The sequence below is a fragment of the Heterodontus francisci genome, chromosome 9, assembly GCF_036365525.1.
Source record: "Heterodontus francisci isolate sHetFra1 chromosome 9, sHetFra1.hap1, whole genome shotgun sequence".
Taxonomy (NCBI): Eukaryota; Metazoa; Chordata; class Chondrichthyes; order Heterodontiformes; family Heterodontidae; genus Heterodontus; species Heterodontus francisci.
The window spans coordinates 83523237-83544378 of NC_090379.1; the positions used below are offsets into that span (position 1 = coordinate 83523237).

The 21142-nt window shown below is 42.6% G+C and overlaps 1 protein-coding gene across 2 annotated transcripts in view; it reads left to right on the forward strand.

Annotated features, from left to right (window-relative positions):
- spred1 (sprouty related EVH1 domain containing 1) overlaps positions 1 to 21142 on the forward strand; it is a 120631-nt gene that overhangs the window by 73000 nt on the left and 26489 nt on the right. Inside the window, exons 3-4 of one of the 2 annotated variants that reach the window (XM_068039405.1) lie at positions 9527 to 9695; positions 15170 to 15222. In XM_068039405.1, the coding sequence (XP_067895506.1) occupies positions 9527 to 9695; positions 15170 to 15222 (222 nt within the window). The remainder of the gene's footprint in view (positions 1 to 9526; positions 9696 to 15169; positions 15223 to 21142) is intronic. The other variant, XM_068039406.1, reaches the window with a different exon arrangement.

Below are 21142 nucleotides of genomic sequence, written 5' to 3' on the forward strand. Positions count from 1 at the left end.
CTTTCCGTGTACCGTTGTCAACAAAGGATGAGCCGTCTGTGAAAAGGATTAAATCTGGGTTGAGCAATGCTTCCTCTGCTGCTCGGGCTGTCTCCTCTGTTTCTTCCATAATCTCCACACAGTCATGTTCTTCTTCCTTCATCTCTTCAGGCCACGGGAGCATAGTCGCTGGATTTACTGGGCTGGCCCGGACAATGTGGAGATTGGGAGCCTCTAGGTCTGTTGTCCATCGGGTCCATCTGGCTGCTGTCACTTGGGATACTCTGTTCATAGATAACAAAGTGTGGACTGTGTGCGGACACTTAACGGTTAACTTTTGATCTAACACCAGACCTGCAGTAGCCATTACTGCTTGGCATGTAGCTTCCATAGCTCTTAAACAACTGCCCCATCCTAGGGCGACAGTGTCCAGTCTTTTTGAATAGTATCCAATAGGTCTCTGTTTGTCCCCGTGCTCCTGTGTCAGTATGGCAGTCATATATCCCTCTTTTTCGTGTACAAACAGGGTAAACGGTTTCCCGTTGTCGGGGATTCCCAGGGCTGGCGCTGAGCACAAAGCCCTCTTTGAATTTTCAAATGCTTCTTGTTCTTTAGTTAGAGTAACGGATTCTTTAGAGGCCCGCTTTCCCTTCAGGAGATCGGTTAATGGTTGAGCCAGCTGTGTGTAGGAGTCGATCCAGTTTCTGTTGAAGTTGCACAAACCCAGAAAGGACCTGAGCTCTTGGATAGTGGTGGGCAGTTTGGCAGCTCGAATGGCGACGGTCCTGTCCTGGGTTAGTTCCCTTTTTCCTTTCGAAATCTTTTGTCCCAGGTACACGACCTCTCCTTCTGCTATCTGTGCTTTGTCGATACTGGCTTTGTGTCCTCTCTGATGAAGGTGGTCCAGCAGGGTACGCAGATCTTGCTCGTGCTGTTCTTCTGTCTCAGAGGCTAACAGAATGTCATCCACATACTGGATGACTGTGGAGTACATGGAAGGTAACTCCCTCAAATGGTTTTGTAGGGCCATATGAAATACCGTAGGCCTATTGTGAAAACCCTGCGGCAGGCGAGTCCAGGTGTACTGTTGTTGTTGTACAGTAAAGGCGAACCACGGTTGGGTGCCAGTGGCACTGACCAAAATCCGTTGGCCATATCGATAACAGAGAACCATTCATGTTCCGGCTTCAGGGCATTAAATACCGTAGAGGGGTCAGCTACCAGAGGGGCCTTTTGATCAATACACTGGTTAGCCTTTCTATAGTCGACAGTAAGCTGCCAGGTCCCGTTTGGTTTCCGTACTGGCCACACAGGGCTGTTGGAGGTACTGTGTGTTTTAATCAGCACACCTCGCTCTTCTAGCTGTCTAATTACGGGTAGGATTCCTGCAATAGATGTTTGACTGATGGGGTATTGCTTAGTACAGGGCGGAGCAGATCCCGTAAACGTTGCCGATTCCATCTGAAGTAGCCCACAATCATTCTTATCCTGGGCCCATATTGGGTGCTCCCTCAGTTGCTCTTTCTTCAAACTACTGATAGACCAAGTTACCTGGCCGCCTTCAAAATGCAACGAGGAGTTCAGCTGAGTGAGAACGTCCATACCGAGGAGTGCTTGGTCCACCGGACCTACCCAGACCGGTGTTATCGATTCGTGCGGACCAAGGCCGATTCGTACGGACTGGGTCCTCTTAATTACCAACCCATTGCCCCCAGCTGCCTAAGCTCTTTTAGTCTTACCGTCCATCGGTAGGGAGTTTCTGTATTGTTGAGGTAGACATGTTAATTCGGCTCCAGTATCCAATAAGAAGTCAATGTCTTCATCGTCCACCCTCGCAGTTACATTAAATCCATCTTTTCTATTTTCTACTAGCGCTAGGAGAGGCGCCGAAAGGGCGAGGGCGGGCTCCTCTAGTTTTTTGTCGCATCGAGTAAGGAGGACATCTCCTTCTGTTGCTGGGGCGTCAACCGTTTGAACTTCTCAAAGATGTCGTTGGCATCAGGGGAGGGAGCTGGTTTGGGTGCCGGATTGCGTCCTTGGAATCCTCTGCCTCGTCCTCTCACTCTACACGCCTTAGCCCAATGGCCTTCCTTCCCGCAGTAATAACAGGGGCCGGGTCGCCTATCTTGCTCTTTGTCAGGCTCTTTCGGTACTGGATCCGTCTGCACGGCTCGAAGCTTGACTCCCATGTCCCTGTCCAGCTGAGCGCAGTATTTCACTCTTACCGCGTCCCACTCCGGTAGAGTGGCCTTCAGTATTTTAGACAGTTCTGACTTTAGTCCATCGACAAAAGCGGATTTTAAGGGTCCAAAACTGGTGTCGTCCAGATCCTCTGGAGTAGGGTCTACTATCCCTGAGTATTCCACCCAGGTGGACCTAAACCTCTCTTCATACTCCCGCACTTCCTCAGAGTTCTTCTGCTGACAGGCTGCAACTTTGCCCCAGTCCGTTTTTGCAGGACAAAACACTCGCCACCACGTGTTAATCGCAATCCATCTGGCGTCAAGTAGCTGTCCATCTGCACCCAAAGCAATTTGGACCTCTCTCCTTAGCTTTCGGCTCGCTCGCCCGGGCACCATTACGGTCAGAATCTGTACCCCGTCCCATGGGTGGAGATCGTAAATTCCCTTCAATCGTTCCAGCTGCTCTCACGTTTTCAGACCCCCTTTCTTCGGGTCGGGCAATCTTGTGGACCACTTGTCGATTTTCTCAGGGGAAGCCAGGACGTGTGTCCAGTACGCGTTGTGCTTGGCCGTGGTGACCTCGCTACCGTTCACAGTCGTCTTTTCCGTCTTGACCTTAACGCGTTTCTGTTTAAGGGGAGCTAGTCGCGGAAACGGTAACCCATCATCATTGTCACTTTCTTCACTGGAAGACTCTGCTAGACCTGCTTCACGCAGTTGCATCTTCCGTTGTTCCTTTTGTAACGACTTCAAACTCGAATACAAGTTAGTTGGAGGTTGTCGGGGTTTGCACAGCTGTCCCAGTTCCTTCGGTTGGGTCGTCTGCTGGTCTTGTAATTGTTTTTTAAGCTCTTTAATTTCAATCTGTAGCCTTTCCTTTTCAGATTGTGTTTCAATTTCTAACTGTTCCAATTTAAGTTTTTCCTTTTTCAGTTGTCCGCAGACCGCCTTCAATTGATCCTTTGCACTCGTTAGGTCGCGATCACATTGGGCTTGTCGCATAATCTCATTGCGCTGCCGAATCTGGCCCATTACGGCCAGGGACCATTGGGTGCGTTCTTTATCCTTTAAATGGGTTGTTTTTCCCCAGACTCTCTTTATATCTTCCAGGGACCACTGTCTGTGCAGCTCCGAGGTTAGTTTGTTAGTAATACATGATTGATTGATTAATTATTTCATCTTAAATGTCCCCATATTATTCTGTTCTCGAAAATTCTGTTCCCACGTTGGAGATGGTCATTGCCTGGCACTTGTGTGGCGCGAATGTTACTTGCCACATCAGCCCAAGCCTGAATATTGTCCAGGTCTTGCTGCATTTCTACACGGACTGCTTCAGTATCTGAGGAGTCACGAATGGAGCTGAACATTGTGCAATCATCAGCGAACATCCCCATTTCTGGTCTTATGATTGAAGGAAGGTCATTGATGAAGCAGCTGAAGATGGTTGAGCCAAGGACACTACCCTGAGGAACTCCTGCAGTGATGCCCTGGAACGGAGATGACTGACCTCCAACAACCACAGCCATCTTCCTTTGCGCTAGGTATGACTCCAGCCAGAGGAGGGTTTTCCCCCTGATTCCCATTGACCTCAGTTTTGCTAGGGCTCCTTGATGCCATACTCTGTCAAATGCTGCCTTGATGTCAAGGACAGTCACGCTCACCTCACCTCTTGAGTTCAACTCTTTTGTCCATGTTTTGAACCAACGCTGTAATGAGATCAGGAGCTGAGTGGCCCTGGTGGAACCCAAACTGAGCATCACTGAGCAGGTTATTGCTAAGCAAGTGCTGCTTGATCGCACTGTTGATGACACCTTCCATCACTTTACTGATGATTGAGAGTAGTAATTGGCTGGGTTGGATTTGTCCTGCTTTTTGTGTATAGGACATACCTGGGCAATTTTCCACATTGCAGGGTTGATGCCAGCGTTGTAGCTGTACTGGAACAGCTTGGCTAGGGGCGCGACAAGTTCTGAAGCACAGGTCTTCAGTACTGTAGCCGGAATATTGTCAGGGCCCATAGCTTTTGCAGTATCCAGTGCCTTCAGTCGTTTCTTGATATCACGCGGAGTGAATCGAATTGGCTGAAGTCTGGCATCTGTGATGCTGGGGACTTCAGGAGGAGGCCGAGATGGATCATCAACTCGGCATTTCTGGCTGAAGATTGTTGCAAATGCTTCAGCCTTATCTTTCGCACTGATGTGCTGGGCACCCCCATCATTGAGGATGGGGATATTTGTGGAGCCGCCACCTCCAGTTAGTTGTTCAATTGTCCACCACCATTCACGGCTGGATGTGGCAGGACTGCAGAGCTTAGGTCTGATCCGTTGGTTATGGGATCGCTTAGCTCTGTCTATCGCATGCTGCTTACGCAGTTTGGCACGCAGATAGTCCTGTGTTGTAGCTTCACCAGGTTTACACCTCATTTTGAGGTATGCCTGGTGCTGCTCCTGGCATGCCCTCCTGCACTATTTATTGAACCAGGGTTGGTCTCCTGGCTTGATGGTAATGGTAGAGTGGGGGATATGCCGGGCCATGAGGTTACAGATTGTGGTTGAGTACAATTCTGCTGCTGCTGATGGCCCACAGTGCCTCACGGATGCCCAGTTTTGCATTGCTAGATCTGTTCGAAATCTATCCCATTTAGCACAGTGGTAGTGCCACACAACACGATGGACGGTATCCTCAATGTGAAGGCGGGACTTCGTCTCCACAAGGACTGTGCGGTGGTCACTCCTACCAATACAGTCATGGACAGAAGCATCTGTGGCAGGCAGATTGGTGAGAACGAGGTCAAGTATGCTTTTCCCTCGTGTTGGTTCTCTCACCACCTGCCACAGACCTAGTCTAGCAGCAATGTCCGTTAGGCCTCGGCCAGCCCAGTCAGTCGTGGTGCCACCGAGCCACTCTTGGTGATGGACATTAAAGTCCCCCACCCAGAGTACATTTTGTGCTCTTGCCACCCTTAGTGCTTCCTCCAAGTGGTGTTTAACATGGAGGAGTACTGAGTCATCAGCTGAGGGAGGGTGGTAGGTGGTAATCAGTAGGAGGTTACCTTGCCCATGTTTGACCTGATGCCATGAGACTTCATGGGGTCTGGAGTCGATGTTGAGGACTCCCAGGGCAACTCCCTCCCTACTGTATCCCACTGTCCACAACCTCTGGTGGGTCTGTCCTGCCGGTGGGACAGGACATACCCGGGGATGGTGATGACAGTGTCTGGGACATTGTCTGTGAGGTATGATTCCGTGAGTATGACTGTCAGGCTGTTGCTTGACTAGTCTGTGGGACAGCTCTCCCAACTTTGGCACAAGCCCCCAGATGTTAGTAAGGAGGACTTTGCAGGGTCGACAGGGCTGGGTTTGCCGTTGTCATTTCTGGTGCCAAGGTCGATGCCGGGTGGTCCGTCCGGTTTCATTCCTTTTTATTGACTTCATAGCGGTTAGGTACAACTGAGTGGCTTGCTAGGCCATTTCAGAGGGCATGTAAGAGTTAACCACATTGCTGTGGGTCTGGAGTCACATGTAGGCCAAACAAGGTAAGGACAGCAGATCTCCTTCCCTAAAGGACATTAGTGAACCAGATGGGTTTTTGCAACAATTGACAATGGTTTCATGGCCATCATTAGACTAGCTTTTAATTCCAGATTTATTAATTAAATTCAAATTCCACCTTCTGCTGTGGTGGGATTCGAAACCATGTCCCCAGAGAAATACCCTGGGTCTCTGGGTTACTAGTCCAGTGATAATACCACATTACTCCACATTACTACCAACCTTTGTGTGAAGAAATGTTCCTAACTTCTCTCATCAGTGGCCTGGCTCTGATTTTAAGGATATACCCCCTTGTCCTAGACTCACCCCCAACCTGACCAGAAAAAGTTTATTTCTACCTACCCAATAAATTTCTTTCAGAATCCTGAAATCCTCAATCAAATCACTGCTTAATCTTCTATGCTCTAGGGAATGCAAACCTAGTTTATGTATTCTCTTCTCATAATCTGACCCATGGAGACCCGGTAACATTCTGGGGAATCTGCACTACGCTTCTTCAATGTAACCTTTCTTTAGGTATGGTGTCCGGAAGTGTATCTAGTATTCCAGGTATGAACTAACCCAAGCTTTGTATCGTTGTAGCAGAACATCCCTGCCTTTTATGTTCTGTCCTTCCAGTTATGAAGGTTAACTTTCCATTGGCCTTTTTGATTTTTTTTAGTATCTGGCTGTTACATTTTAGTGATCTGTGCATATCGATCCCTAAATCTCTTTGGACCTTCGCTGTTTCTAGCTTTTCACCATCTTGAATAATACTTGGGCTTATCCTTTTTTTGTCCAAAACGGATAAGGTAGTCAAGAAGGCATACGGCATGCTTGCCTCACATTTACCTGTGATTAAAATCCATCTGCCACAGTTTCAACGACTCACTTAATCTATCAATGTCTCTTCATAATTATATCTTCCCATCTACACTACTTGCTTTACCACCAATCTTTGTGGCATCGGCTAACATGGATGTATGCCACCTCTATTGTGTTATGTAAGTCATTTAATAGATATAGTGAATAGTTCAGGCCACAGCACAGATCCTTGTGGACATCACTAGTCACATTCTTCCAATTTGGGTGTGTACGCATTATGCCTACTATTTTTTCTATTGCCTTACAAAGAACAGTACAGCACAGGAACAGGCCATTCGGCCCTCCAAGCCTGCGCCGATCTTGATGCCTGCCTAAACTAAAACCTTCTGCACTTCCGGGGTCCGTATCCCTCTATCCCCATCCTATTCATGTATTTGTCAAGATGCCTCTTAAACGTCTCTATGGTACCTGCTTCCACCACCTCCCCCGGCAACAAGTTCCAGGCACTCACCACCCTCTGTGTAAAGAACTTGCCTCGCACATCCCCTCTAAACTTTGTCCCTCGCACCTTAAACCTATGTCCCCTAGTAACTGACTCTTCCACCCTGGGAAAAAGCTTCTGACTATCCACTCTGTCCATGCCGCTTATAACTTTGTAAACCTCGGTCATGTCGCCCCTCCACCTCTGTCGTTCCAGTGAAAACAATCCGAGTCTATCCAACCTCTCCTCATAGCTAATGCCCTCCAGACCAGGCAACATCCTGGTAAACCTCCTCTGTACCCTCTCCAAAGCCTCCACGTCCTTCTGGTAGTGTGGCGACCAGAATTGCACGCAATATTCTAAGTGTGACCTAACCAAGATTCTGTACAGCTGCAACATGACTTGCCAATTTTTATACTCTATGCCCCGACCGATGAAGGCAAGCATGCCGTATGCCTTCTTGACTACCTTATCCACCTGCGTTGCCACTTTCAGTGACCTGTGGACCTGTACGCCCAGATCTCTCTGCCTGTCAATACTCCTAAGGGTTCTGCCATTTACTGTATACCTCCCACCTGCATTAGACCTTCCAAAATGCATTACCTCACATTTGTCCGGATTAAACTCCATCTGCCATTTTTCCGCCCAAGTCTCCAACCGATCTATATCCTGCTGTATCCTCTGACAATCCTCATCATTATCCGCAACTCCACCAACCTTTGTGTCGTTCTCAAACTTACTAATCAGACCAGCTACATTTTCCTCCAAATAATTTATATATACTACAAACAGCAAAGGTCCCAGCACTGATCCCTGTGGAACACCACTAGTCACATCCCTCCATTCAGAAAAACACCCATCCACTTTTACCCTCTGTCTTCTCTGACCGAGCCAGTTCTGTATCCATCTTGCCTGCTCACCTCTGATCCCGTGTGACTTCACCCTTTGCACCAGTCTGCCATGCGGGACCTTGTCAAAGGCTTTACTAAAGTCCATATAGATAACATCCACTGCCCTTCCTTCATCAATCATCTTTGTCACTTCCTCAAAAAACTCAATCAAATTAGTGAGACACGACCTCCCCTTCACAAAACCATGCTGCCTCTCACTAATAAGTTCGTTTGTTTCCAAATGGGAGTAAATCCTGTCCCGAATAATCCTCTCTAATAGTTTCCCTACCACTGACTTAAGGCTCACCGGCCTATAATTTCCTGGATTCTCCTTACCACCCTTCTTAAACAAAGGAACAACATTGGCTATTCTCCAGTCTTCTGGGACTTCACCTGGAGCCAATGAGGATGCAAAGATTTCTGTCAAGGCCCCAGCAATTTCTTCCCTTGCCTCCCTCAGTATTCTAGGGTAGATCCCATCAGGCCCTGGGGACATTTCTACCTTAATGCTTTGCAAGACACCCAACACCTCCTTTTTGATAATGAGATGACTGAGACTATCTGCACTCCCTTCCCTCAGCTCATCATCCACCAAGTTCTTCTCCTTGGTGAATACGGATGCAAAGTACTCATTTAGCACCTCACTCATTTCCTCTGGCTCCACGTATAGATTCCCATCTCTGTCCTTGAGTGGGCCAACCCTTTCCCTGGTTACCCTCTTGCTCTTTATATATCTATAAAAAGCCTTGGTGTTTTCCTTAATCCTGTTTGCCAATGACTTTTCATGACCCCTTTTAGCCCTCCTTACTCCTTGCTTAAGTTCCTTCCTACTGTCTTTATATTCCTCAAGTGCTTCATCTGTTCCTAGCCTTCCAGCCCTTACAAATGCTTCCTTTTTCTTCTCACAATATCCCGTGTTATCCAAGCTTCCCGAAACTTGCCAAACTTGTCTGTCGTCCTCACAGGATCATGCTGGTCCTGGATTCTAATCAGCTGACGTTTGAAAGACTCCCACATGTCAGATGTTGATTTACCCTCAAACAGCCGCCCCCAATCTAAATTCTTCAGTTCCTGCCTAATATTGTTACAATTAGCCTTCCCCCAATTTAGCACCTTCACCCGAGGACTACTCTTATCCTTATCCACAAGTACCTTAAAACTTATGGAATTATGGTCACTGTTCCCGAAATGCACCCCCACTGAAACTTCGACCACCTGGCCGGGCTCATTCCCCAATACTTACCTTATTTACCGTAAACATTTATTGGACATATATCGTCAATCCTAGTTACAGTCACCAGCAGCAGTGGATACTGCAGTTGCATGGTATTAGTTTAAAAACTGTTGAATGCTCAATGAGACTAATCACAAGTTTTTTTTTTACATTATACAACCTCCAGGTTATTAATTGATATTTTAGATTATGAAACCTTTAAAGTTGATTTAATGTTTTTCACTTGAAATTGTAATCTGGAACTTTTTTTCTTGCAGCCATTTAATATCGACTTGGAAATATAATGATTAGAATATCTTAAGCACAAGTGTAGGTTACACTTAGTTTATTGGTTATAAGCATGTTTAACGCATGTGTTGAAAGTTAATTTTAAAATAAATCCTTTAAACTATTTTGATATGCAGGTGGTTTTGGAATGTGCCCTGAAGAAGGATCTAGTTTACAACAAAGTTACGCCAATATTTCACCACTGGAAGATAGATGAAAAAAAGTTTGGACTTACCTTTCAGAGTCCTGCTGACGCTAGAGCATTTGACCGTGGTATTCGCAGAGCTACTGAAGCTATCTCGGAAGGTACAGGCTCTTCTATTTTATAAATAGTGGCATTTTCAGCAATTTATTACTATGATTCATCTGTAAAATATCTTTGGAGAAGAAAAAGAACTTCTGGAAAAGTCAAAGTCTGCTTCAAATGCAATATGTACCTTTCAACCACTGGTTAAGGGCATTCAGGATAGGGAGGGGAGAGGGAACAAAAATGAAGGTTTCTCTTGTTTTATAAACCTCTCCCTTCCCCAAATTAAAAATCAACAGTGAGTTGGGTTGATACACGCCTTCTGCATGTTAATCCACAGAGCAGCAATGATAATTGAACACTGGGGATGTTATAACTTTCTGCATGTCAAGCTTTCTGCCTGAAGGATAATAATAGCAGTTACTGTACATGGCCATGGGTAAAAGAGAAGAGCAAAAGTAGAGACTTTTGTTTCAGATCTGTTGCAACAATCAGGACTCTGCAATTGGCCGAATAATATGCAAACGTAGATTGAAAAATGAAGAGTAGGTGTTTGAAAAAAGCAGGCAAGAAGACTGTTTACTGATGGCCTTGTTGATCGAGGCTTCTCATTTAAAAGTGGCTGCCATCAATTTGAATCAGTGAAGGATGTTGTATTGTGATAGATAGTATAATTCTGTGTACTTAACAAATGAGGCGGAAGAAAAGTTGAATAAAGCTCTGCTAAATTAACCACTGTCTGGTGGAAAAAAAGATGTATGCAAGCCTGGTAGACCTGAGTTAATGGCAAAAAGCAAAACAAGATTGTTTTCACGAGCACTTCTTCAAAGCAGTACCAAACCTGAAGACAAGAAGCAGTAAGGTTTTGCAGGCAATAGAAGCCAAGTTTTCTGGCTGCTGGCAGGCTGAGCAGTCTGCCTGTGCATGCCAGCAAAGTAGCAGTTTTGCAAGAGGCCTGTTTTGTAGTTTCTCTATGACTACACCAATCAGCTGAAAATTATGATTAATGATGTAAAAATACAGAGCTCTTCTGTTCCAATTGCTGTGGAATTCCCTGATGCCTATTTCTACTTCTGTCCTTTTTCTCCTCTTTTTTTTTTTCCCCCAACACCCAAAACGACACTCTCTCACCCTCCCTAGTATACACAGCAAAAAAATTAATAAACAAATGTCTGCATAAATATTAAAAGCTGAAGCATTCCCACTAAATTGGTTTCAGTAAAGTTTTAAAAGAAATGAAACATAAGAGCACAGAGAAGAGAAATGGAGGAACGAATAACTGATTATACTGCTATGAAGTGCCTTGGAATGCTCTACTTTAAAGGCTCTAAAGGGAAATTTTTTGTTGGAGAGTGGCAGAAAGTTACAAGCAGAAGGGATTAAAAATAGAATGAAAAATTGGGAACAGCTGAGGAGTAGGGACAGAGAATTTGGAAAGAGGCAATGAAAAAAGGCAGCTAAGTAAAGCAATAATATTATAAAGACTGTGGGATGGGGAAGAGAAAAATAGTAGATGGACAAAGAAGAATAGAAAAGCAGGGATAGAAACACCCCAGAAACTGCAGTGTGGGAGAAGATATGGACGCAACTGATCTATTACTGTATTCTCACTCATTTTTGGAACATTTTCTCTATCAGAAAATACAGAACTCATTTGCTGCTGTTTGATTAGAATAATACTGGGTGAAATTGTATTCTCTCAAACTATTTATGTGGGTGGGCTTTGTTAAACAGGCAGATATCCATTCACCAAAATCACCGATGACAGTCTCTGATCCACAACTGTTTTATTGTCAATTCATAGTTCAGTCCAAATATCAGTTCCCGAGATAACTCTGTCCAGAGATAACTCCCCACTGGGCAAAACCCTAATGAGCATCACCTGCTTTCTCAACACTGAAACGAGTCCTGTTTAATTAAATGGATCAGCATTTTAAATATTGTCTGGCTTTATTTTGATAAAATCCATTTGAGGACTATTTTTGTATTGAATTTTAAAGGTTATTGCACTAAGATTTGAAACCTTAACAGTTAAGCAACTGTGCTGAGAGAACTTGGGAATAGGTGAGGAAAAGAAAAAAGACTGACTCTTTGAATGGGGAGAGGGAAAAAAGAGAGAGGCCCTTTTTGGGGTCAAGTTTATTGTGGAGGAAACTACTTATCCCTACTTGGGGATTAAGAAACAGAATTCCTTGTCTAGTGGGAAGAAACATGGAGACCGGTTCTCTTGAAGAAAGTGGAGAAAGAAAGCTTGTGGAGGGTTGCAATACCCTGTTTGGGAGGGAGAAAGGGAGGTAGCTTATTGACTAGAATGGGGTAGGCAGAGAAAGGATGCTAAAGGCATCACTGATTTGGTAGTGGAAGGAATGATTATGATTGGGGTTTAACAAGCCCAGCTTAAATTGCTATTGAGCCAAACAGGAAAGTCACTAGTGCCTTTTCTAAAGAGGAACTCCAGACAAGAAAGAATGAAGATGGTTTCTACTGATGATTTGTGTTCTGTTTTTAATGTACTAACAGGGGTTAACCGTCAGCATGTATTATGTTTGCATGTAATGTTCGTAACACTTTTTGTTATGTTTAAGATGGTTTAATTTAGATCATACTTGGTCACTTCGTGTCAGTTTGGTATTGTCCAACAAATACATGTAGCTCCTTTTTTTTCCCAACAAAAATTAAACTCCCCCAACCACCCCCACCCCTGCACTGAGTTGATGTTTTTCATCACAACTCTGTTCATGTTTGGTATTTAGCAGCCATTTCAGTAACTGACCAGTTTTTTGTAATGGTATGTGCACTTTCAAAGGGGAACGCAACCTGCTTAAGAAGATAACTTTCAATAAAAGCTGAACCTTCTGCCAAGTGCTCTCAGTCACATGCAGCTATGTTGTAGAGGAATCCAGCTTGTATCTTTTTTTTTTTGTTTTGTCATGTGGGTGTTGACATTTTGTGTGTTTCTGCTTATTTAGCTCAGATGTGGATTATTTCCCAGTAAAAGTGCTGCCATGTAATGAATGTTCAAAGAGCTGGGTTGGAAAGTACTGTTGCATGTAATAATTGGTGCAGAAAATAACTATCTGGTCAGCAGCTCACAGAAGAACTTATAATTTATTCCACCATAACTGTTATTACCATGACAGCATAAAGTTGTTATAACAGTCATGCTGTAGAACATGAAATTAATTGAATATTAATAATAAATGGGAAAAAATTACTACTTGTGCCCCAATAACTTGCTTTTGTATCTTTGGTTCCTTCTCACTGCTGAAGTAGGGACTTTTGTTTTTGTTGTGCTCTTAGCAGCTATGATTTCTTATGCATTGATGGAACTCGTAGATATAACATAATTTGGATGCCATCTTATAACTTTAATGTGACAAAGGTCACCTATTTCAGAGAGTGATTTGGAAATACTAAATTTCCCTGCAATTTATTTGAAATGAATTGGCAAATATTACTTACATTGTGGATACAATTTATTCAGTACCTGAAATCATGGGCATAATTTTAGATGTTAAAATGGAAAACAAAATATTTAGATTTTTAAAAATCATAGATGTTGGTCTGTATGGAATGGGTCTAATTGTTCACATTATCTTATGTGTTCTTGCCCTTTAGCTAGTGCCTGCTTTTTTTAAAATTGAAATTTGGTTAAGAATGCCTCTGGCAACCTGGAGCCATGCAACATCATACCAAAGCTGTTTGTCAAAAGTTTTGTCTTTCCTATTAATGTGCGATGAGGCCTGTAGATCCAAACTACTAGGAAACCATGTTTCTCCTGTTGCACCTTTTTGTACATTTTTTAAAATGATCATTCTCCATGCATAAATATAGTTTGCTGCTGGTTGCTGTATACTTGACTGGACTGTTTAGCCCAATTCTACCTTGTGCACATGACTCTTCCAGTAATTGTCACTGGATCGCAAGCAGGAATGAAAAAACAGGTTGCCTTTATTTTCTTATAGCCTTAGAATTCAGCATTTATAACAGCATCCTACCTGAAGTCAGCCAAGCCAGAAGAACCCCAAGATAAAACTTCTGACCTAGATGGAGTACTTACCAATTGAGCAATTTGGGAGCCCTGAATCCACATTTCTAAGCAAGAAGGCTATTTTGATTTAATTTTTTTTTAGAAGTAATTAAATGCCACATTATAACTGAGAAAATCTCTCAAGAGTACAGCAGAATTTTTTGCAATCTTTTTAAAGGTATTGCGTCATGTCAAGGTGCACTCAATATGATGGACAGTGTTCATATGATCATTATATCTTCACTTGCATCCAAAATGTGAAGTGCAGTACTTTGAATGTAGCCCACAAAGAACAACAATCATGAGAAAACCAAGGTCATATCTTCATATCCCATCATGGCAAGTAATGAAATTGAATTCAAAAGAATCTATCATTTGTGAGCCGGCATCAGATAAAAGCTGTCGGATTGTTGTAAAAATCCAACTGGAGCATTCATCAGGGAGGGTCCAGTCACCCCTACGGGTGACACCAGTCTCGGACTATGTGGTTTCCTGTTTATGTCCTTGGGGCAACAAGGGATGGGCAATAAATACTGCCTTATGTCACACATATCCCAAGAGCAAAACAAAAATGAACAGGCGAACCAAATTGATGAAACATCACCTGTATGATTGTATTCTCTTCCCCCGCCACACACCACCCCAGTTCAGTGTTAAATTTCTTCGCAGCATGGCTATGCAAAGTTGAGAGATTTCTGCAAGTGAACTGTTGAAAGTTGTAGCTTAAATAGGGATTAGGGCCTCCTTCAATTTTGGTATTCTGTATATTGAAGGAAACTTGGAAGTTCCCCGGTAAGTGTGGGCTAATGTAATTGCTCACTTTTTAGTCATAATCTTTGCCACCAGGTTTCAGCCTCCTCCTCTAAATAACATTATAATTCCCAATGCTAAACAATATTTTCAAGCATGTATTATACAATAGGTAAGATCTGTGGTGCACAATTTTGAACTTTTTGAATGACAGTGCATCCCATGTGATTTCACTTCCATTATCTGGTCTGATGTGAAACTTGACTTAAGAAATAGGACTTCATCTAACTTCTCCGATGTTACTTCTGTAACCTTTTACATTAAATTCTGTGATTTTGATTGCATAAATATCTCAATTTTTACTTGGATTGCGAGAAAGCTTTGTTCTGACTTGGACCATAACATTTCAATTGCAGATTTGTTAGCGCTGCTTTCTCTCAGCGATTGCCATTCATGGTAAGGGTTTTGAGAGCAGTTTTTGCTGATAGTTTCATTTAATGTGTCACTAAAATGTCAGTAAAGGAAGTGCCAGTAATCTAAGTACCTGCAGCCTTTTACATAGTGGTCATTGTGAACTTTATCCATAATAATTTTCTGCTTTATTAGCATTTTATCCCAACTGCCAATAATTCTTTTAGGCATAGTTGAATGGATATAATTGAGATACTTTTATCATGGTAAATTTCAACCTTTAAAGAATGACTGTTGGTGAAGTAAGTTGGAGTCTGTTAACATCAATGTTTTATTTGTCAGCAGGTTGCCAAGAACCTTACAGTGAAGCAACAGTTCCTGATGATGGTTTTCAAGTAAGTAATACAAAGAAACATGTAAATTGATTTGATTAAGGCCATCTCTGTCAAAGATTTCCCAAACAGGTGTCTGTTGGATCTGCTCGGTATTAACAGTAAGAAGCTAAAGTATTGTTGTGGAACTTGAGGACGAACCCATTAATTTGGTGGATTAAAAATTAATATTTCCAAATTAAATAATGACGAAGTAGATGTTGATCATTTTGCTCAGTCATTAAAATTTATTAAGAGTTTTTAATGCCATTAAAGTAAAGGTTTTTAAATACTTCGCAGCATTTCTTCCTTTTTAAAAAATCTATTACAAGGGTTCTGTGGGAGGAAATTACTTAACTTTAAATGGATATAGTAAAGGAATAGTGGGAATGTACATGAGAGTAAAGTTGTATTGAGATGTAGGATTTCAGAAGCTCAACATGAGCGTATAATCTTTGGAATGGCTTGACAGTATTGGTCTATACAGTTTATTTTCGCACTTTTTGGACTTTGTGACCTTGATCTGTGATTGCAAAAAGATAGCATTTTTATCCACAAATGGTTTACTGAGGCTGATTACTAGAAATGTCAGGTGCTTGTTGATATGTGTACGTTTTTGTGTAAATGTATTCCAGAAGGCACTTGTGGAAATTCATTTTTAGAAGCTTCAGTAGGCTTAAAAGCCTATTGACCATGTTTGGTTCAAAAATTACATCAAATTCTATAGATCAAATAATACCTTTTATGTAACATTTCTTGCATATTAGCTATAGATTAAAGGGAAACTTAACCTTCGAGAAGCACATCATCAAAGTATTCCCATTTAATATTGAAAAACAATAGAATTATCAAACTGAATCTTCCTACTTGCTGACAGGAACAAGAGATCGCATTTCCCTCCTTGCTGGGGTGCTCCTGACGTTATCAACAGGAAATGGTCTGTAAAATACTTCATAGAAAACAGGGATCACAACTTCAGAGAGGTCCAGGAGTCAAATGAAAGTTGTGGAATCCTGGGAATCCACTCTGTCAGCAGGGTATACAGGGTATCCAAGAGCTGGCATGGAATTCTGGGTGAGTGCCTGTAGAATTATACCCCAGCAAGTGTTGGTGCACCCAGGAAAAGAAAAGTTTGGCAAAGAAAAATAAGCTGCATTATACTAAATGTAGTTTAAAAAAAACCTAAATGACCATATACTTCAAGATGGAGTAGAGTTGAAGAAATCTCCTATAGCTGGCATAAGTCTATGGATCTTAGTATGGACAAAATCTGCCTATGTATGCCAAGGAAAAAAGTACTATAGCTTTCAGACTGTGTCAAGCTATTAATTCATCCATGACTTCTTTCTGATAGTTCACATTATAATAAAATAAAAAGATTCTTTGAAAACTTAGCAAATTACATGTATTAAGTAACCTACCTAGATGAAGATTAGTGTTATTTACTTTGTTCTTCCCATCAGATTAAAAAAAAAATTGCTGCACAGTGTTCATTGGTTTATTCTAGAAGGTAATTAAGATTTCTAGTTCATAATGCAATCCAAAGTAAGCTTTGCTGGCAGGTGTTTTGGCACGGTTGCCATCGATCCTTTGTGAAGGGTTGAGGCAAAATAGAAGTTCTAAGATTTCTGGCTGTAGGCACAGGAAAGATGAGTAATACATTGGGCAAAATATCAGTTTAAAATTGTCAACTTTGTTCTTTTGCCCCAGGCAATGTTTTGTCTAACTCTTTTGTTGATACGGGGCTGTCCAGCATTGCACCAAAAATTTGAAAGACTTATGATTTACTAGCACTGTCTGAAGTGGTTTTGCTTTAGGCAGGCAAGATGCATGTTTTAATGGGTTGCTCAGCAGACAAAGGTAATCTCTACTTCTGAGGGCATATCATCTACCTTAAAATTGTTTCATTAAGAAAGAAAGGATGATTTTAAAATTCCATATGCAGTACTTAACCAGTGTAACTTTATAAATACCTAACTTCCTTTTCATTTTTAACTGATTTTATTACACAGTGAGCTTCATCATGATCAGAAAGATTACAATAGAATTATCTAATTGTCCAGAATACAAAGAAAATAGGCTGTTGTCTGTCATTATATAATAATGGAGAAGATACTGAAGGTGCTAAAACTTGATAATATGACAACGGACTGGTTTATTTTGTGCCTTCCTTTTTATAAAAGCCCAAAATGTAGATGAAAATGGTAGGAAAGATGCTACAGTTACATAGGTGGGAACTGTATATAGCCATAGTGGGGGGCTGGTGAGAGTGCTGGAAGATGGTCTTGGGCTTTAGAGTAGAGATCATGGCGTGTGGGAGTACTGGAGAGCGAGGAAGGATGTTAGAGCACGGGTAGGTACTTGGACTACAGAGAATAGGGTAATAGGACCTGGTGAGAGCAGTCGAACAGTGTTGGAGTATGTGTGGCAGCACTGAGGAGAATCCTGAGATGTTGGAATACTGGGTTCAGTGTTAATGTGATAATGGACTGGCGATTGGCTGCTTTTAAGGAATGAGTTGGTTAGTTTGAGTATTGAGAGAAGGTTTATGGGTGTCGCTGACTATTGAATTGACAGGTTCTTTTAAGGGAGGGTCAGTATTAGGGAAGGATGTCATGGGTACTTGACTTCTGAGGTGAAAGTATTGAGAGGCGTTAGGCTAGGGGTGCTACTAATGCTCATGGAAAGGATTGGGTCCAGTTGCAGCAGTGTAGAGGTTGGAATTTCTTCAAAGGGTTACCAAACCAGCAACTTGGAGAATCTTGCATTTTAAAAAAACAAAGCTGAGTATGTTCCATGTTTTCCCAAGTCATTACTGGGAAAATCCTTTAAAGTAATATTTCCACTTCATTCCCGCTTTATCCTTCCATGAGCACTGATGGTAAAGCTGAGGATCTGGATGGGTTCAGATAGGGAGAATACAGAGGAAACCGTTTCAACTAATCCCCTTTATGACCAAGTCCCAAGCTGACCTAGAGATCTAGTGTTGTGGATTGAGGCAAGTCATTGAGTTTGACGCAAGTTACCTGATGAGACTTATTTATTAAAAAAATATATATTTCCCTAAAGTTGGAAATGATTTTTTTCAACAAATAAGAAAGAAACGACTTACATTTATATGGCACTTTCCATGACCACGGGATGCCCTAAAGTGCTTTACAGCCAATGCAATACTTTTGATGTATAGTCACTGTTGTGATGTAGGAAATGCGGCAGCCAATTTGCACACAGTAAGCTCCCACAAACAGTGATGTGATGATGACCAGATGATCTGTTTGTTGTGGTTTTGATTGAGGGATAAATATAAGCCAATACACTGGGGATAACTCCCCTTGGCTCTTTTTCGAAATAGCGCCGTGGGATCTTTTACATCCACTTGAGAGGACAGGCAGGTTTAACATCTCATCCAAAAGACAGCACCTGCAAGCTTGCAGCACCTCCAACATTGTAGCAGTCCTTCAGTACTGCACTGGAGTGTCAGCATTGATTTTTGTGTTCAAGTCTCGGAGTGGGACTTGAACCCACAACCTTCTGACCCAGGCAAGAATGCTACCAACTGAGCCACAGCTAAAATTAGTTTTAAAAAATTGCCAATTTTGAAAGCAATGAAGAACTTGTGTCTGACTCTCCACATGCAAGGTGGGTATTGAGGAAGAGGATTGGCTGATTACTGGCAGGGCGAGGAGCCAGTGAAAGAAACTTGACGTCAGTTGGAAAGTTGTGACAGGGTTGCAAGGGTCGGGTGATGGTGTCAAGCTTGTGGCCCAATTTTTTGATCCCAAGGTGGGTGATGATATGGAGAATAGCACTAGCTATCTTACTAGAGAGAGAGAGTCCTGAGCTAAGTAGACAGTGCCAACTATCTTGGAACCCATTGTTAGAGTCATAAGAATAGGTAAGTTTCAGAGTGATGAAAATTAGCGTGACAGGAAAGTATTACAGTAAGTATGTGCAGATGAAAGGCTACTTAATTATACATCCAGAATAGAAGAATATTGGCCATTAGAGGTTCTGCAAAGAGTTTACATTGCACTGAAGAGCAATTTGTTCTGTTTCATTATCATGCTCCAAAAAAAAATCTGCATTGCAGCGGGTATATAAGAACATACGAAATAGGTGCAGGAGTAGGCCATTTGGACCTTCGAGCCTGCTCCACCGTTCAGTCCAATCATGGCTGATCATCTACCTCAGCTCCACCTTCCCGCACTATCCCCATTTCCCTTAAATCCCTTAGTACCCAAAAATCTATCAACCTATGTCATGAATATACTCAACAACTACGTATCCAGAGCCTTCTGGAGAAGAGAATTCCAAGGATTCACGACCATATAAGTGAAGAGATTTCTCCTCATCTCAGTCCTAAATGGCCAACCACTTATTTTGAGACTTTTACCCCATGTTCTGGATTCCTCAGCCAGGGGAAACATTTTCTCAGCATTTACTTTGTCAAGCCCCTTAAGAATTTAATTGTTTCAATTAGATCGCCTCTCATTCTTCTTAACTCCATGGAATATAGGCCTCGTCCACTCAACCTTTCATCATAGGACAATCCCCTCATCCCAGGAACCAGTCGAGTGAATCTTCATTGCACTCCATCTATGGCAAGTATGACCTTCCTTAAGTAAGGTGACCAAAACTGCACAGAATACCCCAGGTGTGGCCTCACCAATGCCCTGCATAATTATAATAAGACTTCTTTGCTCTTATACTCAATTTCTTTGTAACACAAGCAAACATACCATTTGCCTTCCTAATTGCTTGCTGTACCTGCATGTTAACTTTCTGTGATCCATGTGCAAAGACATCCAGGTCCCTCTGAATGCAAACATTTCTCAGTCTCCCACCATTCAGAAAAATTCTGCTTTTATTATTTTTCCTACCACAGTCGATATCTTCAAACTTTGCCACATTGCATTCCATCTGTCATGTTCTTGCCCACTTATCCAACCTGTCTATACCCCTCTGCAGCCTCTTTGCATCCACTTTACCACTTACTTTCTGCCTAACATTCTATCATCAGCAAATTTTGATATGTTACGTTCAGTGCTCTCATCGCAGTCATTAATGTAGATTGTAAATAGCTGAGCTTCAAGTACTAATCCTGCGGTACCCCGCTAGTTACAGCCTGCCAACCCGAAAATATCTCATTTATTCCTGCTCTGTCTTCTGTTCATTAACCAATCCTGAATCCATGTTAATACAATACCTCAAATCCCATAAGTCCTAATTTTGTGCAATAACCTCTTGTGCGGCACGTTATCAAATACTTTTTGAAAATCCAAATACATTACATTTGCTGGCTCTGCCTTATCCATCCTACAAGTTACATCCTCAAAAACTCTTAACAGATTTGTCAAACACATTTTCCTTTCACAAATCTGTATTGACTTTGCTTAATCATATTATGACTTTCTAAGTACGTGATTACCACGTCCCTAATAATAGAACTGTACTCCAGGGAGAATGCTGTCACTGAGACTGCCCTCAATGCAGCCCAGCCTCTACCAGTCATGGATGAGCTGGACATACAGCCAACCAAATCGGAACTCAGTGATGCCATTGATTCCCTAGCCAGCGGAAAAGCCCCTGGGAAGGACAGCATTACCCCTGAAATAATCAAGAGTGCCAAGCCTGCTATACTCTCAGCACTACATGAACTGCTATGCCTGTGCTGGGACGAGGGAGCAGTACCCCAGGACATGCGCGATGCCAACATCATCACCCTCTATAAAAACAAAGGTGACCGCGGTGACTGCAACAACTACCGTGGAATCTCCCTGCTCAGCATAGTGGGGAAAGTCTTTGCTCGAGTCGCTCTGAACAGGCTCCAGAAGCTGGCCGAGCGCGTCTACCCTGAGGCACAGTGTGGCTTTCGTGCAGAGAGATCGACTATTGACATGCTGTTCTCCCTTCGTCAGATACAGGAGAAATGCCGTGAACAACA